Here is a 16026-nt window from a genome sequence, read left to right on the forward strand (position 1 = left end):
CTTTTATATTGAATAGTGACCAACATGACAAAGCAAAGATGACTGAGTGAAACTAGAGAATAATCAGGAGAGAAAAAGTGAGAGCAGTCACAGATTAAAGCCAATATCAGTGTCTCAGAGAGTGCGGTCAGGACTGGGAACACTGGTCTCTCCTGAGCGTCTGTGTGACTGCAGTCTGGGAGCCCTGGGTGGCCTCACAGGTCACAGAGCCCACCTTCCTCCACTGGTCTGCAGGGAGCCTCAGGGTGCTGCTCCAGCTGTAGAGGCCGTCCTTCTGCAGCACCCCGGGGCTCCTGCTCTGCTCCCAGCTGCTGCTGCTGCTGCTGCTGTCGTCCACCTTCCAGGACAGACTCCAGTCTGAGGGGAAGCCCTTGTTGGCCAGACACATGAGGGTGGCCTTCCCCTGCTGCAGCTCCTCACTGGAGGGGGGCAGCACTGTCAGGGTGGGACGGGCATCACCTAGGAGACACCAATCAGGTTAGAGGACAGGAACCACACACCTGGTAATCAAAGAGCAGATATGGGAGCAGCTTCACTGTGTTAGAAATTACTATTTTATATTTCCAGTAAACATCTTTATCTGCTCCACCAGTCACTTCCTGTCACATTGTTTCACTTCCCTTGAAGGAACCTCTCATGCATATCAGCACAGACTCGTCAGGCATCGTGAAACTTCTTAAAATGGATTATAAAGAAAAATATGAACTGAGATGTAAATCTTCATTGACTAGAAATAAACAAAATTTGAACTAAAATACTAAGTTACTTAAAAATGAAACAGAACATAATTTCTTGCCCTTCATGCCAAACAGTGTCTAACTTATTTTACACTTTGCAACAAGGAGGAAATAACAAGGTAAAACTGACCCTCATGGTAAAAGTAAATAATCAGATACTTGAGCATCATTTAAATTTGACATCATAGAAATAATCAGAAATATAAACCTGTAGTGAAATTGCAAAATTAAACTTTTTTCTTTGTCCACCATCATTGATTAACTGAGGTGTCTTTTCAGCCTCATTGTCCAAAGCTTAAAACACAAGCAGCAGTTTTAAGAGAAAAAGGTTTCAAAAATAGTTTAGTGGTTTTGAAATTAAATACATTCATAAAAAATTAAGTAAAGAATTACTTATAGACAGTTGAAAGAAATTTTCAAAATAAATATTTTTCTGTAGCCTAAAATATCTATGTTATCATTTATTTCACAAAGATGTTAAAATTTGACAGATACTCAGAAACTTACTTCCAACATCAAGTCTGGTTCCTCCACCAAAAATCCTCCACAGTGATACAAACTGATGGAGTCGTACAAAAACCTCTGACTGTTAGAGACACGGCTCTCTGACTCTGAACACAACAAACTGATTCTGGCTGAAAACACTAAACAAGTCCTGTTGTATTTTTACCCATTTTAACCTGACTGAATTGTAAGATGTTATTTCTGGTACTTCATGTTTCTGGTAAGAACTGGAGATTTTGTTGTTCACTCAAATAAAATAATAAAAGCTTAAAAGTTTTTACAGCTCAAAATCTCCTAAGTTTAGAGACTAAAAACTATTTTGAATAAACAGACTCATATATTCATCTAATATATTAAATATTCAACTTACTTCCAACATCCAGCCTGGTTCCTCCACCAAACGTGTACCACAGTGATACAAACTGATGGAGCCGTCGTACAAAAACCTCTGACTGTTAGAGACACGGCTCTCTGACTCTGAACACAACAAACTCTACATGAACAGTTTCTGCCTGGAAAACACAGCTGGCTGATTGCTTTTACCAAACATATTTGTTTTTTCATAATTTTGTTATATACTTTATAAATACAGTATATATACACATGTGTTTCATCAAAAATGAAAATGAAAGCCTAATTTTTGGGGAACATATTTCTTCAGGAGAGAAAAGCACAGATGAAACAGAACGGAAGAGACATATTCCTTATCAACACATAATTGTTTAACTGTATGATTATTTAAACAATTCATCAGATCCAAGGCCAGACAGAGGAGCGTGGCCTTCCCATCCTGCAGCTCCTCAAAGGAGGGGGGCAGCAGCATCAGGGGTGGGAGGACTGGACCCACTGAGGGAGGAGACAGGTGAGCATCATTAATGAACTTTGGTGACATCCAGGATTCAGAGCTGAGCTAAAGCTTTCAGTCTGATAAATATCACTTTAAACACATTCTAAATGTTGACTTCATCGTAGTGACATAATTGTTCAGAAAATATAACTCAGTGATTAAAAGATGTTATGTTCATCAAATGGGAAAATTAGAAATAAACACACAGCCACAACATAATCAGATTTAACTAAACATGACTTAGAGCACAAGGTCTTCCAAAACCATCTTTGTATAAAATGTAATTCAAATACTTTTTTACTTTAAATTCAGTTATTCTTTTTGTTGCAATTATTCGAAATTAGTTAAAATTTCTCTACCTAAAGTCAATAAATGTGATGTGAATGTAGTCATCATATAAGAGCTTATGACAAACTGGAGATAAACAGTACATTTCTCCAAAATTCTAAACATTTCCAACCCATTCCTGCATTAACCTCATCATCATCATCATCATCATCATCATCATCATCATCATCATCATCATCATCATCATCATCACCCTGATCCCGGTTCCTGCTGGAGTCAGTCAGAGCATTTCCATAGAGAGCCACTTTGCATCAGCAGCACCATGCTCCAGTGCTCTGGGAGAGTTTATAGTCCTGAGAGTTGAACACTGGAGGACTGACAGCTGTCCTTCATCACAACAGAAGACACAGAAATCCTCCTCATCAAAAACATGACTTTGATCTGCATCCTCATCTGGACTCTCCTCTGCTGCTGCTTCACAGGTAAAGTCCAGAGGATCAAACTCCTCTCCTCTATCAACATCTGTCCCTCTGAAATGAAGCCCACAAAACCATCAAGCTGCTTTATGTTTTTGTCTCTGTGTCCTCAGAGTCCAGAGGTCAGGTCACAGTGACTCAGCCCGCAGCAGTGAGAGCTGATCTGGGAGGTTCTGCCACCATCAGCTGTACAAGTAGTCATGAGTTTTGGGGCTGCAGCAGTGCTTATTGTTTAGCTTGGTACCAACAAAAAGATGGAGAAACTCCAAAACCGCTGATCTACTACACCAATCAACTCATGTCAGGGGTTCCAGGTCGCTTTTCAGGCAGTGGATCTAGGAGTGACTTCACTCTGACCATCAGTGGAGTTCAGGCTGAAGATGCTGCAGTTTATTACTGTCAGGGTGTTAACACAGTCAACAGCCAGACCGTGTTCACACAGTGAAAAAGACCAATACAAAAACCTCCTGAACAGAAACTGAACTGAATGCAGCTGGACTGTGGATGCTCTGATATGTTGAGTCAGGCATCATTTCTGAGCAACACGAAAACATCAGACATCAGTTTATGATGCACACAACATCCTAACTTTGAGTGAGAATCTATCAAGACCCTGAAAGGATTTGAAGACTCAAAGTTATTTCAACCTCAAACGCTTCAGAAAGAAAACTCAGCATGAAACTGAGTAAGATGTTTATAATCTGAAATTTATAACTTAGATTGTAACAGCTGCTACATATGGCTACAGTAAGACATTATGAACTGCAGTCCAACGGTTAGTTGAATATTCTACTTAGCATTAGGTACATATTTATCTAAATACCATGGAAAACCTGATGTAGACCAAAACTAACAACTCTTACAGATTTTTAACCATAAAGATTCAACTGGCTAAATAAAAAAAAATAACTTTGATTTAACCAGGTGAGGTGACTGATAACTATAGGTCTCATTTTCACTGCCGACCAACACCATCTTTTAGAAAAAACAATGCAGTTCTGCTGCAGCTGAAGGCCACTAACTTTATACTCTAACCTTGATCAAATATTACAACAGTTACATTTTTACTAAGCTGCTCCGTTTGCAGACATTAACTTAAAACTTTCTTCCAGTTTCTGTCAGCTGTGAGCTGCAAACAAACTTTGACCTTTGAATAGAAGCTTTCTGAATATTTTTTGTATCTTCAGAGAAATTCTTCTCTCATAACAAAAGTGAGATTATTCTCCAAAAGGTTTAGTGTAATTTAAGATCAAATGTTCTAAAATACGCACTGTAAAGAGATGACCACCTAATGTGGCCACATATGGGATACATTTATTTTTTGCTGTGAGCTCATGGAGGGTGATTAGAATGTGATTTTCAGCATTTTTCCTTTTCTAACAGAGATAGTGAAGAAGGTTTTATTTCAATATAATGATGATGGTATTAATGATTTGACTGATTTATTCATATATCTCTGTATACAGGTTTTATCACTTTATTTCTTTTGGAAAGTGCCCTAAGACAAACAAAAATTTGAATTGGATTGTCTACTTCAAATTTATTGCAATGCAGACCACTAGTAGAGATCTTTCCTGCCAACAGCCATCACTATCTACACTAACTCTAAAGAATTTGGATCATGAGGAGTTACAACAAGACTTAATTTCACTTTAGGATCAATAAAGTATATTTGAATTTGAATACCTGAACTGAAACAACTGAATTGAATTTGATGGTTTAACTGTTCTAGCAGTGAGGAGGAAAGCTGCTGCTAGCTGAGCTCCATGTGACTGACTCTGTGTGTTTGCATATGTGTCCTGCCTCTCTGCTCCCAGCTGATAAGAGGTCAGTGTTGCTCAGTGGCTGTCCAGGCCTTTCAGAGCCACTGACACACCAGCAGCACAATGATGATGTTACTGACTCTACTGCTGACCACCCTGGGGCTCCTGCTTCACGGTGAGACTCTCTGCTCAGAACTGCTTCTAGGAAGAAATCAGCTTCAGGACAATTAGAATTCTGCCATCATGGAGAAATACTGAAACAAGATGCTGATGCTTTCATATGTTTACAGATTATCATTAATTTACAATCAAACATAATTTGTCTCAATTGCTGTTTTTCATGTTTTCCAGGTTCATCAGGAGACATCATCCTGACTCAGAGTCCTGGATCTCAGTCTGTTGCTTCAGGACAAACGGTCTCAATAAAATGTAAGACCAGCACGAGTGTAGGTAGCTGGCTTCACTGGTACCTTCAGAAACCATCAGAAGCTCCTAAATTCCTGATTTATTTAGCTACAAATCGTCAGTCTGGAGCTCCAGCTCGTTTCAGTGGAAGTGGATCTGGTTCTGACTTCACTCTGACCATCAGTGGAGTTCAAGCTGAAGATTCAGGAGTTTATTACTGTCAGCAGGGTGGTTACACACCGTTCACACAGTGATAGAACGTCGTACAAAAACCTCCCTCAGCTGGAGAGGAACTGATCTGACTCCACAGTTTCTCTGAAACTGAAACACTAAAAGCTTCCCCAAAATGTTTTTTTTTTCTTTACTCATATATTTTTTTATCACCAAGTAGTTTTTCTATTACTTTTTGTTATGACTTCTGTTTAAAAACAAAAATAAACAAACATCTTCTTTTCAAATCTCTTTTAAAATAGAGTTCGAGAGAATGAGGTAGGAAAGCTAAGAAAATACAAAGTAGTAAATCAAAACTTATGTGATCATTTGAACTTATGCCAATGAATCTGTGTTTAACCGTGAGTCAGTGAATTACTCCAACTCTGCTTCATTTAAAAAAAGTCAAACTCGGAGGTGATCAGTGGCTGTTCAGGCCTTTCAGAGCCACTGACACACTAAATGAATTATTAAAACAAAATACTTTATCAGATTATTGAATTATTAAAATTAGCCACGGTCATTTCTTGTTTATTAAACTTTTGCGTTTGTTAATAGCAACATCTCTTCAATTTATTGATGTCATGTTTTCAAATGTATAAGTTACAAAATTAATTTTATGTTTCTCATAAATAAATATGTTTGTAAACGTTTATGGAATACATAAATATTTAATATGAAGTAAAGGCAAGTCAATCCTAGCCTTTGGATAGAGAGTTAAAACATTATTTATGACATAATAAAATCAGTGACTTCAAACTAACTTTTAAACTCATTAAGAAAGCAGGTGGAGACCAGGAGTTGAAGAGTAAATCTTTATTATTGAATAGTGACCAACATGACAAATCAAAGATGACTGAGTGAAACTAGAGAATAATCAGGAGAGAAAAAGTGAGAGCAGTCACAGATTAAAGCCAATATCAGTGTCTCAGAGAGTGCGGTCAGGACTGGGAACACTGGTCTCTCCTCAGCGTCTCTGTGACTGCAGTCTGGGAGCCCTGGGTGGCCTCACAGGTCACAGAGCCCACCTTCCTCCACTGGTCTGCAGGGAGCCTCAGGGTGCTGCTCCAGCTGTAGAGGCCGTCCTTCTGCAGCACCCCGGGGCTCCTGCTCTGCTCCCAGCTGCTGCTGCTGCTGCTGCTGCTGTCGTCCACCTTCCAGGACAGACTCCAGTCTGAGGGGAAGCCCTTGTTGGCCAGACACATGAGGGTGGCCTTCCCCTGCTGCAGCTCCTCACTGGAGGGGGGCAGCACCGTCAGGGTGGGACGGGCATCACCTAGGAGACACCAATCTGTTTAGAGGACAGGAACTAGAATCTAACAACAGTCATTTCAACTCTTGTCTTGTTAGAGTTGATTTTCTCCATAAAGAAGTTTCTGACAGATGTCTTTCTGCTCTAACAGCCACTCAGCTCACGCTCTGTTTCACTTCCCTTTCAACATTGTTCATGCATATCAGCTCAGGAAGACTCAGAATACAGTTTGAACTAAAATATATCAGTACTGACATGTAGAACCAGCATATTAAGTTTTTTACCTGATATTCAAAATAACATAGGTTGTCATTGTCTTTAAAAATGGAATAAATGTTAATAAACAGTTCTATTTATCAATTAGTAAAACATCTTTTAAATCTAAACTGTTCAGAAGCTCTGATCAGTATCGGAGGTGTTCTCATGTCTTTTATCAGTACTTTGAAATTTTGCTTTAAATAACTCAGTAACAAAATTATCCTTATTAGCATGACAATTACTCTTAAATTGTTGACATTTTACTTCCAGTGTTAATTTACACTTAAAAGCGTTTTATTGTCTTATTTAAAACACAGCATAAGAAAAAAATAAAAACAAAGATAGAGTTTCTGCTTTCAACAGGACACAAAACTATAACAAGAAAACATCCAAACATTCACAGAGGCTGATTCCACGACCCAAAGTCCTCCACAGACATACAAACTGATTGTGCTGCTTTACAGAAACCTTTGATTACAGAAAGACACAGTTTCCATAAATTTTCAGACTAAACTAAACAGTCAGCCTCAGATTATCCAATAAAATTATCACAATTTAGTCTCATCCATCATATGAAAGTGAAATACTCTAATTAGACAATTATTACTGAATAAAAGCTTTTACTGTGACTTACTTCCAACATCCAGTCTGGTTCCTCCACCAAAAGTCCACCACAGTGATACAAACTCATTGAGCCGCCGTACAAAAACCTCTGACTGTAGAGAGACACGGCTCACTGACTTTAGACTAAACTAAACCTACTATTTAGATAAAAACTGTCTTTGTGTCACCCTAAAGCAGATCCCAATTATCTACAAATTCAGAATTGTGTTCACAAAATGACTTCTTTATTTTTTTTTATTTATTTATTTTTTTTCCCCAGTGTCCTGTCTAGCAATATGGCAATAGGAATTGATATCTCAATGCCAGATAGAGCTCGACAGATTTTGCTTTTACAAGTGGAGCAAACAGCTTTCGCCATAGTGCTCCACATGATTTATGCTTGTAAATAGCTTTATTATGATTCCTGCAAGGAGAATTTCAAATTATATGGACATGACAATGGGAGAGTAAAGGAAGAACAAAAAGTGAAAGAAAAGAAAAAAAAGAGTAGAGGTGAAAGAAAGAGGAGATAAAAGGAAGAGAATGATAAAACGTCCTCTGTCTGCTCCATCACCTGGAAAGAGACACAAAAAGAACAGCACAACCAACAGACATAAAGCAACAGATACACTGGAATAACACCTAGATGTCATTGCTAAATCATATATATTATTATGTAAGCTGACATGTGTAATGTGATATTTGAAAAAAGAAAGTGAAAAAACATAAATAAATAAGTTATAAAATTACTGTATATAAGTGAACACTTAATACCTGGGACCCAGCACCTGTGGGAGATGTGAAAGTGCACTAGTTTAGGTGAAGATTATCCAGAAATAGCTTGATAGTGATTGTGGAGAACCGAAGACCCACCTTCCCCGAGCACAGAGGCAGGCGTCAGGGGACCCGTAACCCCGGACTCCCAAAGGGGTCCCTAAAGCAGGTCGCCCAGGAGGGGCCGACACAGGATATCTGCAACCCCCCCCCAAGGAAGGGGCAGAGACGACCCCGAGGAAATCCCCCAGCCACCGCAATGCTGACGCCCCCAAGAGCCGCGGAGACGAGCCCGTGGGCTCCGCCGGCAGCTAGCCCCGCTGAAGTGGTCCCGGCCATGGGCCCTGAGGGCCAGAGGCCCCAGGGGTGCCCCGCCCCCGCGACGAGGGCCCCGGCCGCCCCCCGGGGGGCCAGGCCCCGCGAAGAGGCCGCCGGGAGTGGGCCGGCGCACGCCCGGGAACCCGCCCCAAACCCGAAGCCAACCAATGCACCAGGGGGCCAAGGCGCCCGCCAACGAACTGGAGGAGGGCAGGACATGGGGGGATGGGCTCCGCACCTATCGGAGACTGGAGATGTTCTTGGGAGAGGGAGCGGACCACACCCATACCTGGGAAAAAAAAAAACTCATTCACCCCATCCCTCCCTTGTGCCCCACTCACCACACACAGAGGAAAAAAAAAAAAAAAAAAAAAAAAAGATGCTGTACACACATTCCCACATAACACTCACATCCAACACTGACCAAAGGGGGGGGGGGGGGGGGGGGGGGGGGGGGGTCACCCCAAATCGACTATACGACTGCTTGTGCCCGACCCCCGGCCCCGGCCCCAGACCAGACGCCCCCCGGACCGGGCCCCCCCAAGAGGGCGAGCCAACACGACCTGCACGAGCCACCCGGCCAGAGCCCCCCCTCCCCCTAAATACCTAATAAACCCCCTCCCTCCCCCCACCTTACCCTTGCCATCCCTGCCCCCCGCCCCCTGGGGGGAGCAGAGGCATCAGCCCCAGACCTGGCAAGCCGCTGACTGCACACCGCAGCCCCCCGCCAAGACCCCGGACACAGTGGCCCGCACCTCCTCCAGGCCCCAGACTCCTTGCCGCCATCGGAGAACGGGGGTGTGCAGAAGACCCCGACCCTCCCTACACCTGCTCAAATGTTGTGTTGTTGCATGTTGTTCTCAAGTGCGTTTAAAAACTGGGAGCGCCGAAGGGGATGCACGGCACAGCCCACCCCCCATCCGGAAGGTAGCTGTTGCCAGCGCACCCCCTCCGTGTGACTGCCCAGAACCCTCAATGTCTAAGTGGGAGAGGAGGTGAAGGGAGCCGTCCGAGGTGAGGCCCACACAACGTAAGCCCCCCCCCAGACGTCTTCCTCCCACCCCCCCCTACCATGGCCTATATGAGTGTGCGATGTGAAAAATGTTTGAAGTGAAAGTGTCTAAGATGCATGATAAAATTGGGGAGAGGGGCGTCACCAGAAAGTGGCAACCTCCAGTAACGCCCCCTCCCTCATGACCTACATGTGTGGCGGCGTGATGGAGCAGGCAGAGGGAGGAGTCCGGGGATGGGGAGCAAATGACTGGGAAGCCAACCCAGGGAGCCAGCTCCCCTACTGACTCCAATAGGCACCCCCGCTCCCCGAAAGCCCCACCCAGAGAAGGGGGCCTCGCCAGCGGCACCACCGTAGCCCAGGGGGCCAGGGAGAGGCCGCAGGGCCCGCCAGCCAACCACCCACCAGGACCAACACCTCAGCCCCCCCCAGCCCACCCACCAAGCCTACTTAAACTAAATAAATAATAAATAATAATAAATAATAATAATAATAATAATAATAATAATAATAATAATAATAGCCATCCCAAACCCCACCCCCCAGGTGAAACCCGCACCGGAAGACGACACGGACCAGGACCGGGACAGGGGGCCGGACACAAGCCCACCAGAACCGGAACCCCCGAGGCCCCGCCGGGGCCCGCGCCCGAGGGCGGCGCGCCCCAGGGACCCCAGACCCCCAGACCCACCCCGGCCCCACCCAGCGGCAGCACAGCTACCAGGTCAGTAACCCACGTCCGTCAACACGCAGCTCCCAAAGAGCGCTGCAAGCGGCTGCTGTAGGCCACCCGTAGGCCTCCCAAACTCCTCCCAGATGGGGGCAACAGACCCCGGAGCCGGATCCACCAGGCGCCCTACTCCAAGTGCCCCCAGGGCCCCAGGAACCCCTCCATCCAGCCACTGCGCCCTGCAGGAAGCAACCCACCGCCCCCTATTCCACTAAGTGATGGTGTTGATCAGAGGAGCCCAAAGAGACCAATCAGATGTGGAAGCAGATGCTGTCTCTAGATTAATATGATCCAACAAAAGATCTCTATACTGATTGATACTGAGATTTTGTTTACTTTTCCAATTCATGAGGATAGTTTTCTTTGCGATGCATAAAGCAGTAAAAACCATGTAAACTATTTCTTTTTTCAGAGGACTTTCCTCAAAATTATCGAGCAGGCAAACTGATGGGGATGGTGTAATTTTACAGCTCAAGCACCTTGATAAGTCCTTACATATATGTGTCCAGAACCTCTGGACTGGTGTGCATAACCATAACGCATGAAAATAATTATCAGGATGATTGCCTATGCAGTGTGGGCAGATATTAGATTGTGCCAGACCCATCTTGAATAATCTTTGTCCTGTGTAGTGTACTCTGTGAAGGATTTTGTATTGTATTAGTTGTAAGTTGGTGTTTCTAGTCAATTTGAAAGTTCTTAGACATGTCTGAGCCCAGAAATTTGGTTCAAAGGTGCTTGATAAATCTTTTTCCCACTTCATTATAGGAAGAGATATCGAATCATCTATTTTAGTCAGTGTCCTGCATGATTTAGACAGTAGTTTGGGGGGGGGTTAAATCTAAGAACTCTATTATATTAGTTGGGACTTGTAAACCACCATTAATATGCTTATATTTATTTTTAATTATAGATTTAAGTTGTTCATATTCCAAGAATTTATTTTTACTAATGCCATATTGCATATTTAGTTTAGCAAAATTGATGAACTCGGTTCCGTCAAGTAGATGTTCCAGATATTTAATACCTTTATTCTTCCAGTATGTAAAGTTTATCATTTTATTATTTTGTAGGATATCAGGGTTATTCCAGATAGGTGTACGACTGCATGGGATAAGGGATGACTTTGTCATTTTGAGGAACTCCCACCATGCTGTCAGAGTAGAACTAATGTTGATATTTTTGAAGCATGTATGCCGTTTTATATTTGAGCTTATAAACGGCAGATCTGAAATCATGATATTATTGCACATTTCCTGTTCTATATCTAACCAAGGCTCATCTAAAAGACTATTTTTTATCCATTTAGAGATGTATTGTAGCCTATTTGCTAAGTAATAGTTATGGAAGTTAGGCAGATCTAATCCTCCCCTGTCTTTAGTCTTCTGTATTGTCTTTAAGCTAATACGTGGGGGTTTATCTTTCCAAAGAAATTTAGAAATGGCAGAGTCTAGAGATTTAAACCAGTCAGATGATGGTTTATTGGGGACCATTGAAAATAAATAATTAATTCTAGGTAGGACCATCATTTTTATTGAAGCTACCCTACCCATAAGTGTGATTGGAAGCGATTTCCATCTTTCAAGGTCCTCTTCTATCCTGTTTAAAAGTGGGGCATGGTTAAGTTTGAGTAAATCTGTTAATTTATTCGACACAGTAATACCTAAATATTTAATATTTCCTGATTGCATTTGTAAATTTAGGGAGTTTTCGAGAGAGCAATTAATTGACAGTACCGTAGATTTAGACCAGTTTAACGAGTAATCTGATACTTTAGAGAAAGATTCTAGTATTCTAATTACTTGTAAAAGAGAATTATTTGAATGCTGGAGATAAAGTAATACATCATCCGCGTACAGACTAATCTTGTGCTCTATTTTCATGCATTTTATACCTTTTTCAGACTTCTTTATTTTTTTAAATGTTCTCTTTGTTTGAAACATAAATATATACATAATTTTTCCAGGTTTTATTTGAAAAAAAAAAAACATTGACTAAACAAAAATATTGTTTATAAAAAAGAGTAGCTTTAAATTTGACTTACTTCCAACATCCAGTCTGGTTCCTCCACCAAACGTGTACCATAGTGATACAAACTCATTGAGCCGCCGTACAAAAACCTCTGACTGTAGAGAGACACGGCTCACTAGCTTTCAGGAAAACAAACTTCATAAATAAAATCTGCTTCCTGTGCCATATTCAGAACTTCTAAACCTAGTTGTAAACCAATCATATTTATATATCATGAATTTTTATTATTAATTTATACTTTCATTGGGACAGTGATGCAGTGGGTAGCGCTGTGGCCTTGCAGCAAGAAGTTTCTGGGTTTGAGTCCAACCCTGGGTCTTTCTGCATGGAGTGTGTATGTTCTCCCGGTGTATGCGTGGGTTCTCTCCGGATACTCCGGCTTCCTCCCACAGTCCAAAAACATGACTGTTAGGTTAATTGGTCTCTCTAAAATTGTCCTTAGGTTTGTGTGTAAATGATTGTTTGTCCTGTCTGCCTCTGTCTTGCCCTGTGACAGACTGGCAACCTGTCCAGGGTGTACCCCTTGAATCCTGGAGATAGGCACCAGCACCTCTCGCGACCTCATGAGGAATCAGTGAGTTAGAAAATGGATGGATAGATACTTTCATTTACAGCACATATAATTTTAAATAATGTTAACAGGTCTTATCTCCCCCAAAAAAAGTTATTGTAAATAAACTGTTGTTAGGCTAAGAGTTTAGATTAATAATTTAAAAAAAATAACTCTGATAATCTACTAGTCTGTGCAATGCAGCCTCACAGGGGCACAGTGCCCTGTGTCCTATTCAGGGCTTGGTCTAAAGCCTGGATAAATGCAGAGTTGCATCAGGAAGGACATCCAGTGTAAAACCTTTTGCCACATTTTACCATGTAAGACAATAATAGCTGAGAAAAATAAACAAAGCTGTTTCAGTATTCTTTCACTTCATTGTCAGGTTGCGCAGAAGTCAGACTGCAGACTTAGCTTGGATCCAGTCGGCAGATGCTTGAGTCTTTGAGCCCCATGTGGGCTGCTTTGCTGGCTGTTCTTCCCAGCGCGGACCCTCTCCTCAAGAGTCCACAGGCAAGAAGAAAGAAAGTGAGGTGTAGCCTCATAGCAGGGCACCCTGCTGTGAGAGGCTCTGTCTGCATGGATGTGTGAAATTCCTTTGTTTGCAATCCATTTTGATTTCTCCCTCATGGCCTGATGCCACAACATGTGTTTTGGCTCAATTACCGGGTCATTCACTGGACTTTTTACACTTGCACCATTCATATTGTCTTACACAAAACTTTTCTGTACAAAGAAATGTGTTTTTCTTTTGCTGCTACATTCCTGACAAATGACTTATGCTTCTATTTATGTTTCTCTCTTCTGTTTTTACATCTCTATAATTAGAATAACATGAAAATGTAAGGAAGATATCAGTTATTCCATTCAAAAAGGAAAACTTTTATATTATGGTCATTGGTCAGAGTGATATATTTCAAATGGTTTTCCTTTTAATTTTGATCACTATAACTGACAACTAATAAAAAACAAAAAACAAATTCAGTAGATCAGAAAGTTAGAATATTGGGAAAAGGTCCAATATTGAAGACACCTGGTGCCACACTCTAATCAGCTAATTAACCTAAAACACCTGCTAAGGCCTTTAAATGGTCTTTCAGTCTAGTTCTGAAGGGGACATAATCATGGAAAAGACTGCTGATTTGACAGTTGTCCAGAAGATGACACACTTTGCACAAAGAGGGCCGAACACAAAAGGTCATTGCTAAAGAGGCTGGCTGTTCACAGAACTCTGTGTCCAAGCACATTAACAGAAAAGTAAAGGGGAGGAAAAGATGTGGTAAAAAAAAAAGTGTACAAGCAATGGGGATGACCGCACCCTGGAGAGGATTGAAAACAAAACCCGTTCAAAAATGTGGGAGAGCTTCACAAAGAGTGGACTGCAGCTGGAATCAGCGCTTCAAGAACCACCACACAAGCTGCTCTTGAACAAGAGAAAGCCTCAGAGGGGAACAGAATCCACGTTGCTCAAGGGCCAGTGTAACGTTTCCACAGTCAGTGATGGTTTGGGCTACCATTCCATTTGCTGGTGTTGGTCTGCTGTGTTTCCTGAGGTCCAAGGTCAATGCAGCTGTCTATCAGGAAGTTTTAGAGCACTTCATGCTCCCTGCTGCTGACCAACTTTATGGAGATGCAGATTTCATTTTCTAAGAGGACTTGGCATCTGTGCATAGTGCCAAAGCTAGCAGTACCTGGTTTAAGGACAATGGTATCCCTGTTCTTAATTGACCATCAAATTAACCTGACCTATAACCCCATAGAACATTTATGGATTATTGTGAGGAGGATGATCCAATCTTTTCCAAGATGGCGCTGCGCGGACAGCTGCCAGTCACCTCGGCTGTGTCTTTTATTTTCCTACTTTCTCGTCTTTATAGTGTTTTTTGGAGTGTTTTTAAATTAGTGAAAACCGTACCTAGTATTCCCAAATTATGTGCACTGAAGAGGCAAACTTTTGGGACTCTGCGTTTTTTGCAACTTTCGGCAGTTTTTGATGCTGCAAGGGGAGACCCCTTTGTCCGCGACTCCGGACGGGCCATTGTTTACTCGCGGAACCAACTTCTCAGACTACGGGACTCGTTGCGCTGCGGCCCGGCTCCCCACCACGCTGAGTAACCAGACGTCCCCGCAGACATACAGAGAAGACGGAGAGGCTGCAGGGGTGGCAGGACGAAGCGGAGGAAGAGTTATTTACCATCGGTTGTCATGGGAAACGTAAGATCTCTCCACAACAAGACCGAGGAGCTCGCAGCACTAGCCCGTTTCCAAAGGAGGTACAGAGACGCTAGTATCATGTGGTTCACGGAGACGTGGTTAGATGGATCTGTCCCGGACTCTGTGGTCTCCCTGGACGGGTTTAAACGCGGACAGAACTTTGGCGGAGAGAGGAAAAAAGAGAGGAGGGGGGCTGGCGGTGTTAGTGAGAGATGGTGTAACACGGCTCATGTTCACGTGAAGCAGCAGATTTGCTGCTCAGATGTTGAATTTCTCGCAGTAACTTTAAGACCTTATTACTTGCCGCGAGAGTTCGGTCATGTGATCATGCTCTGTGTTTACATCCCACCCGCCGCGGATGGCGCCGCTGCGTGTGAGCGGATCCACGGCGCATATCCCACTCCGACCATGTCAGTCGTCGTGTCCTTGGGCAAGACACTTCACCGAAATTGTCTGCTGGCAGTGGTCAGAGGGTCCGGTGGTGCTGATGTATGGCCACTGTCAGCCTGCCCCAGGGCAGCTGTGGCTACTAACATAGCTCACCACCGTCAGGGTGAATGACTGAATAAAGCAATTTGGGGTCGTCGGACTAGTTAAAGTGCTGTACAAGTACTGATTACCATTTTACCCAACTAGAATTTGCTGATGGAAAAAATATATATTTTTAGCACATTACAGTTTCTAGCCTTGTATTATGAATAAATATTTTTTTGTCTTAATGAATTTGTTTTATTGTTGGGAGATGACATGGTGATCCAGAAACATCAAAATAGCAGTGAGGATAATCTGAAACTATGAATGTTCAAATGAACCTGACCTGAATTACATTGAAAATTGTTTATATGAAAACACAACCAGTCAATATAAGCACAAACAAGAACCAATCCTAACCCTCATAAGAAGGTCTATAATCTGGATTTTTTATGTAGATGTTGAAATGTGTGTATTGTTTATTATTTGTAAATTAGTATATACAATAGTGAGAGCAATACATACAGTACAACACTGAAATATCTGGTTAGTATCCTATGAAACTTTACATGCATTCATAAAG

General features: G+C 42.4%; 4 gene segments (V, D, J or C); 2 read left to right on the top strand and 2 right to left on the bottom strand.

Annotated features, from left to right (window-relative positions):
• Nucleotides 1-12: 12 nt before the first annotated feature.
• On the bottom strand, nt 13-1663 carry LOC118565506. The segment is given in 2 exon segments: nt 13-459; nt 1612-1663. A coding segment is annotated over 1 exon segment (261 nt).
• A 1143-nt stretch (nt 1664-2806) lies between these two features.
• Nucleotides 2807-3297, top strand: LOC118565441. The segment is given in 2 exon segments: nt 2807-2858; nt 2966-3297. Coding segments are annotated over 2 exon segments (384 nt in total).
• A 1402-nt stretch (nt 3298-4699) lies between these two features.
• LOC118565487 lies at nt 4700-5274 on the top strand. The segment is given in 2 exon segments: nt 4700-4790; nt 4967-5274. Coding segments are annotated over 2 exon segments (360 nt in total).
• Nucleotides 5275-6039: 765 nt separating this feature from the next.
• LOC118565442 lies at nt 6040-14955 on the bottom strand. The segment is given in 3 exon segments: nt 6040-6506; nt 7375-7426; nt 14896-14955. Coding segments are annotated over 3 exon segments (447 nt in total).
• Nucleotides 14956-16026: the final 1071 nt, after the last annotated feature.

Source organism: Fundulus heteroclitus, chromosome 13, assembly GCF_011125445.2.
Source record: "Fundulus heteroclitus isolate FHET01 chromosome 13, MU-UCD_Fhet_4.1, whole genome shotgun sequence".
Lineage (NCBI taxonomy): Eukaryota > Metazoa > Chordata > Actinopteri > Cyprinodontiformes > Fundulidae > Fundulus > Fundulus heteroclitus.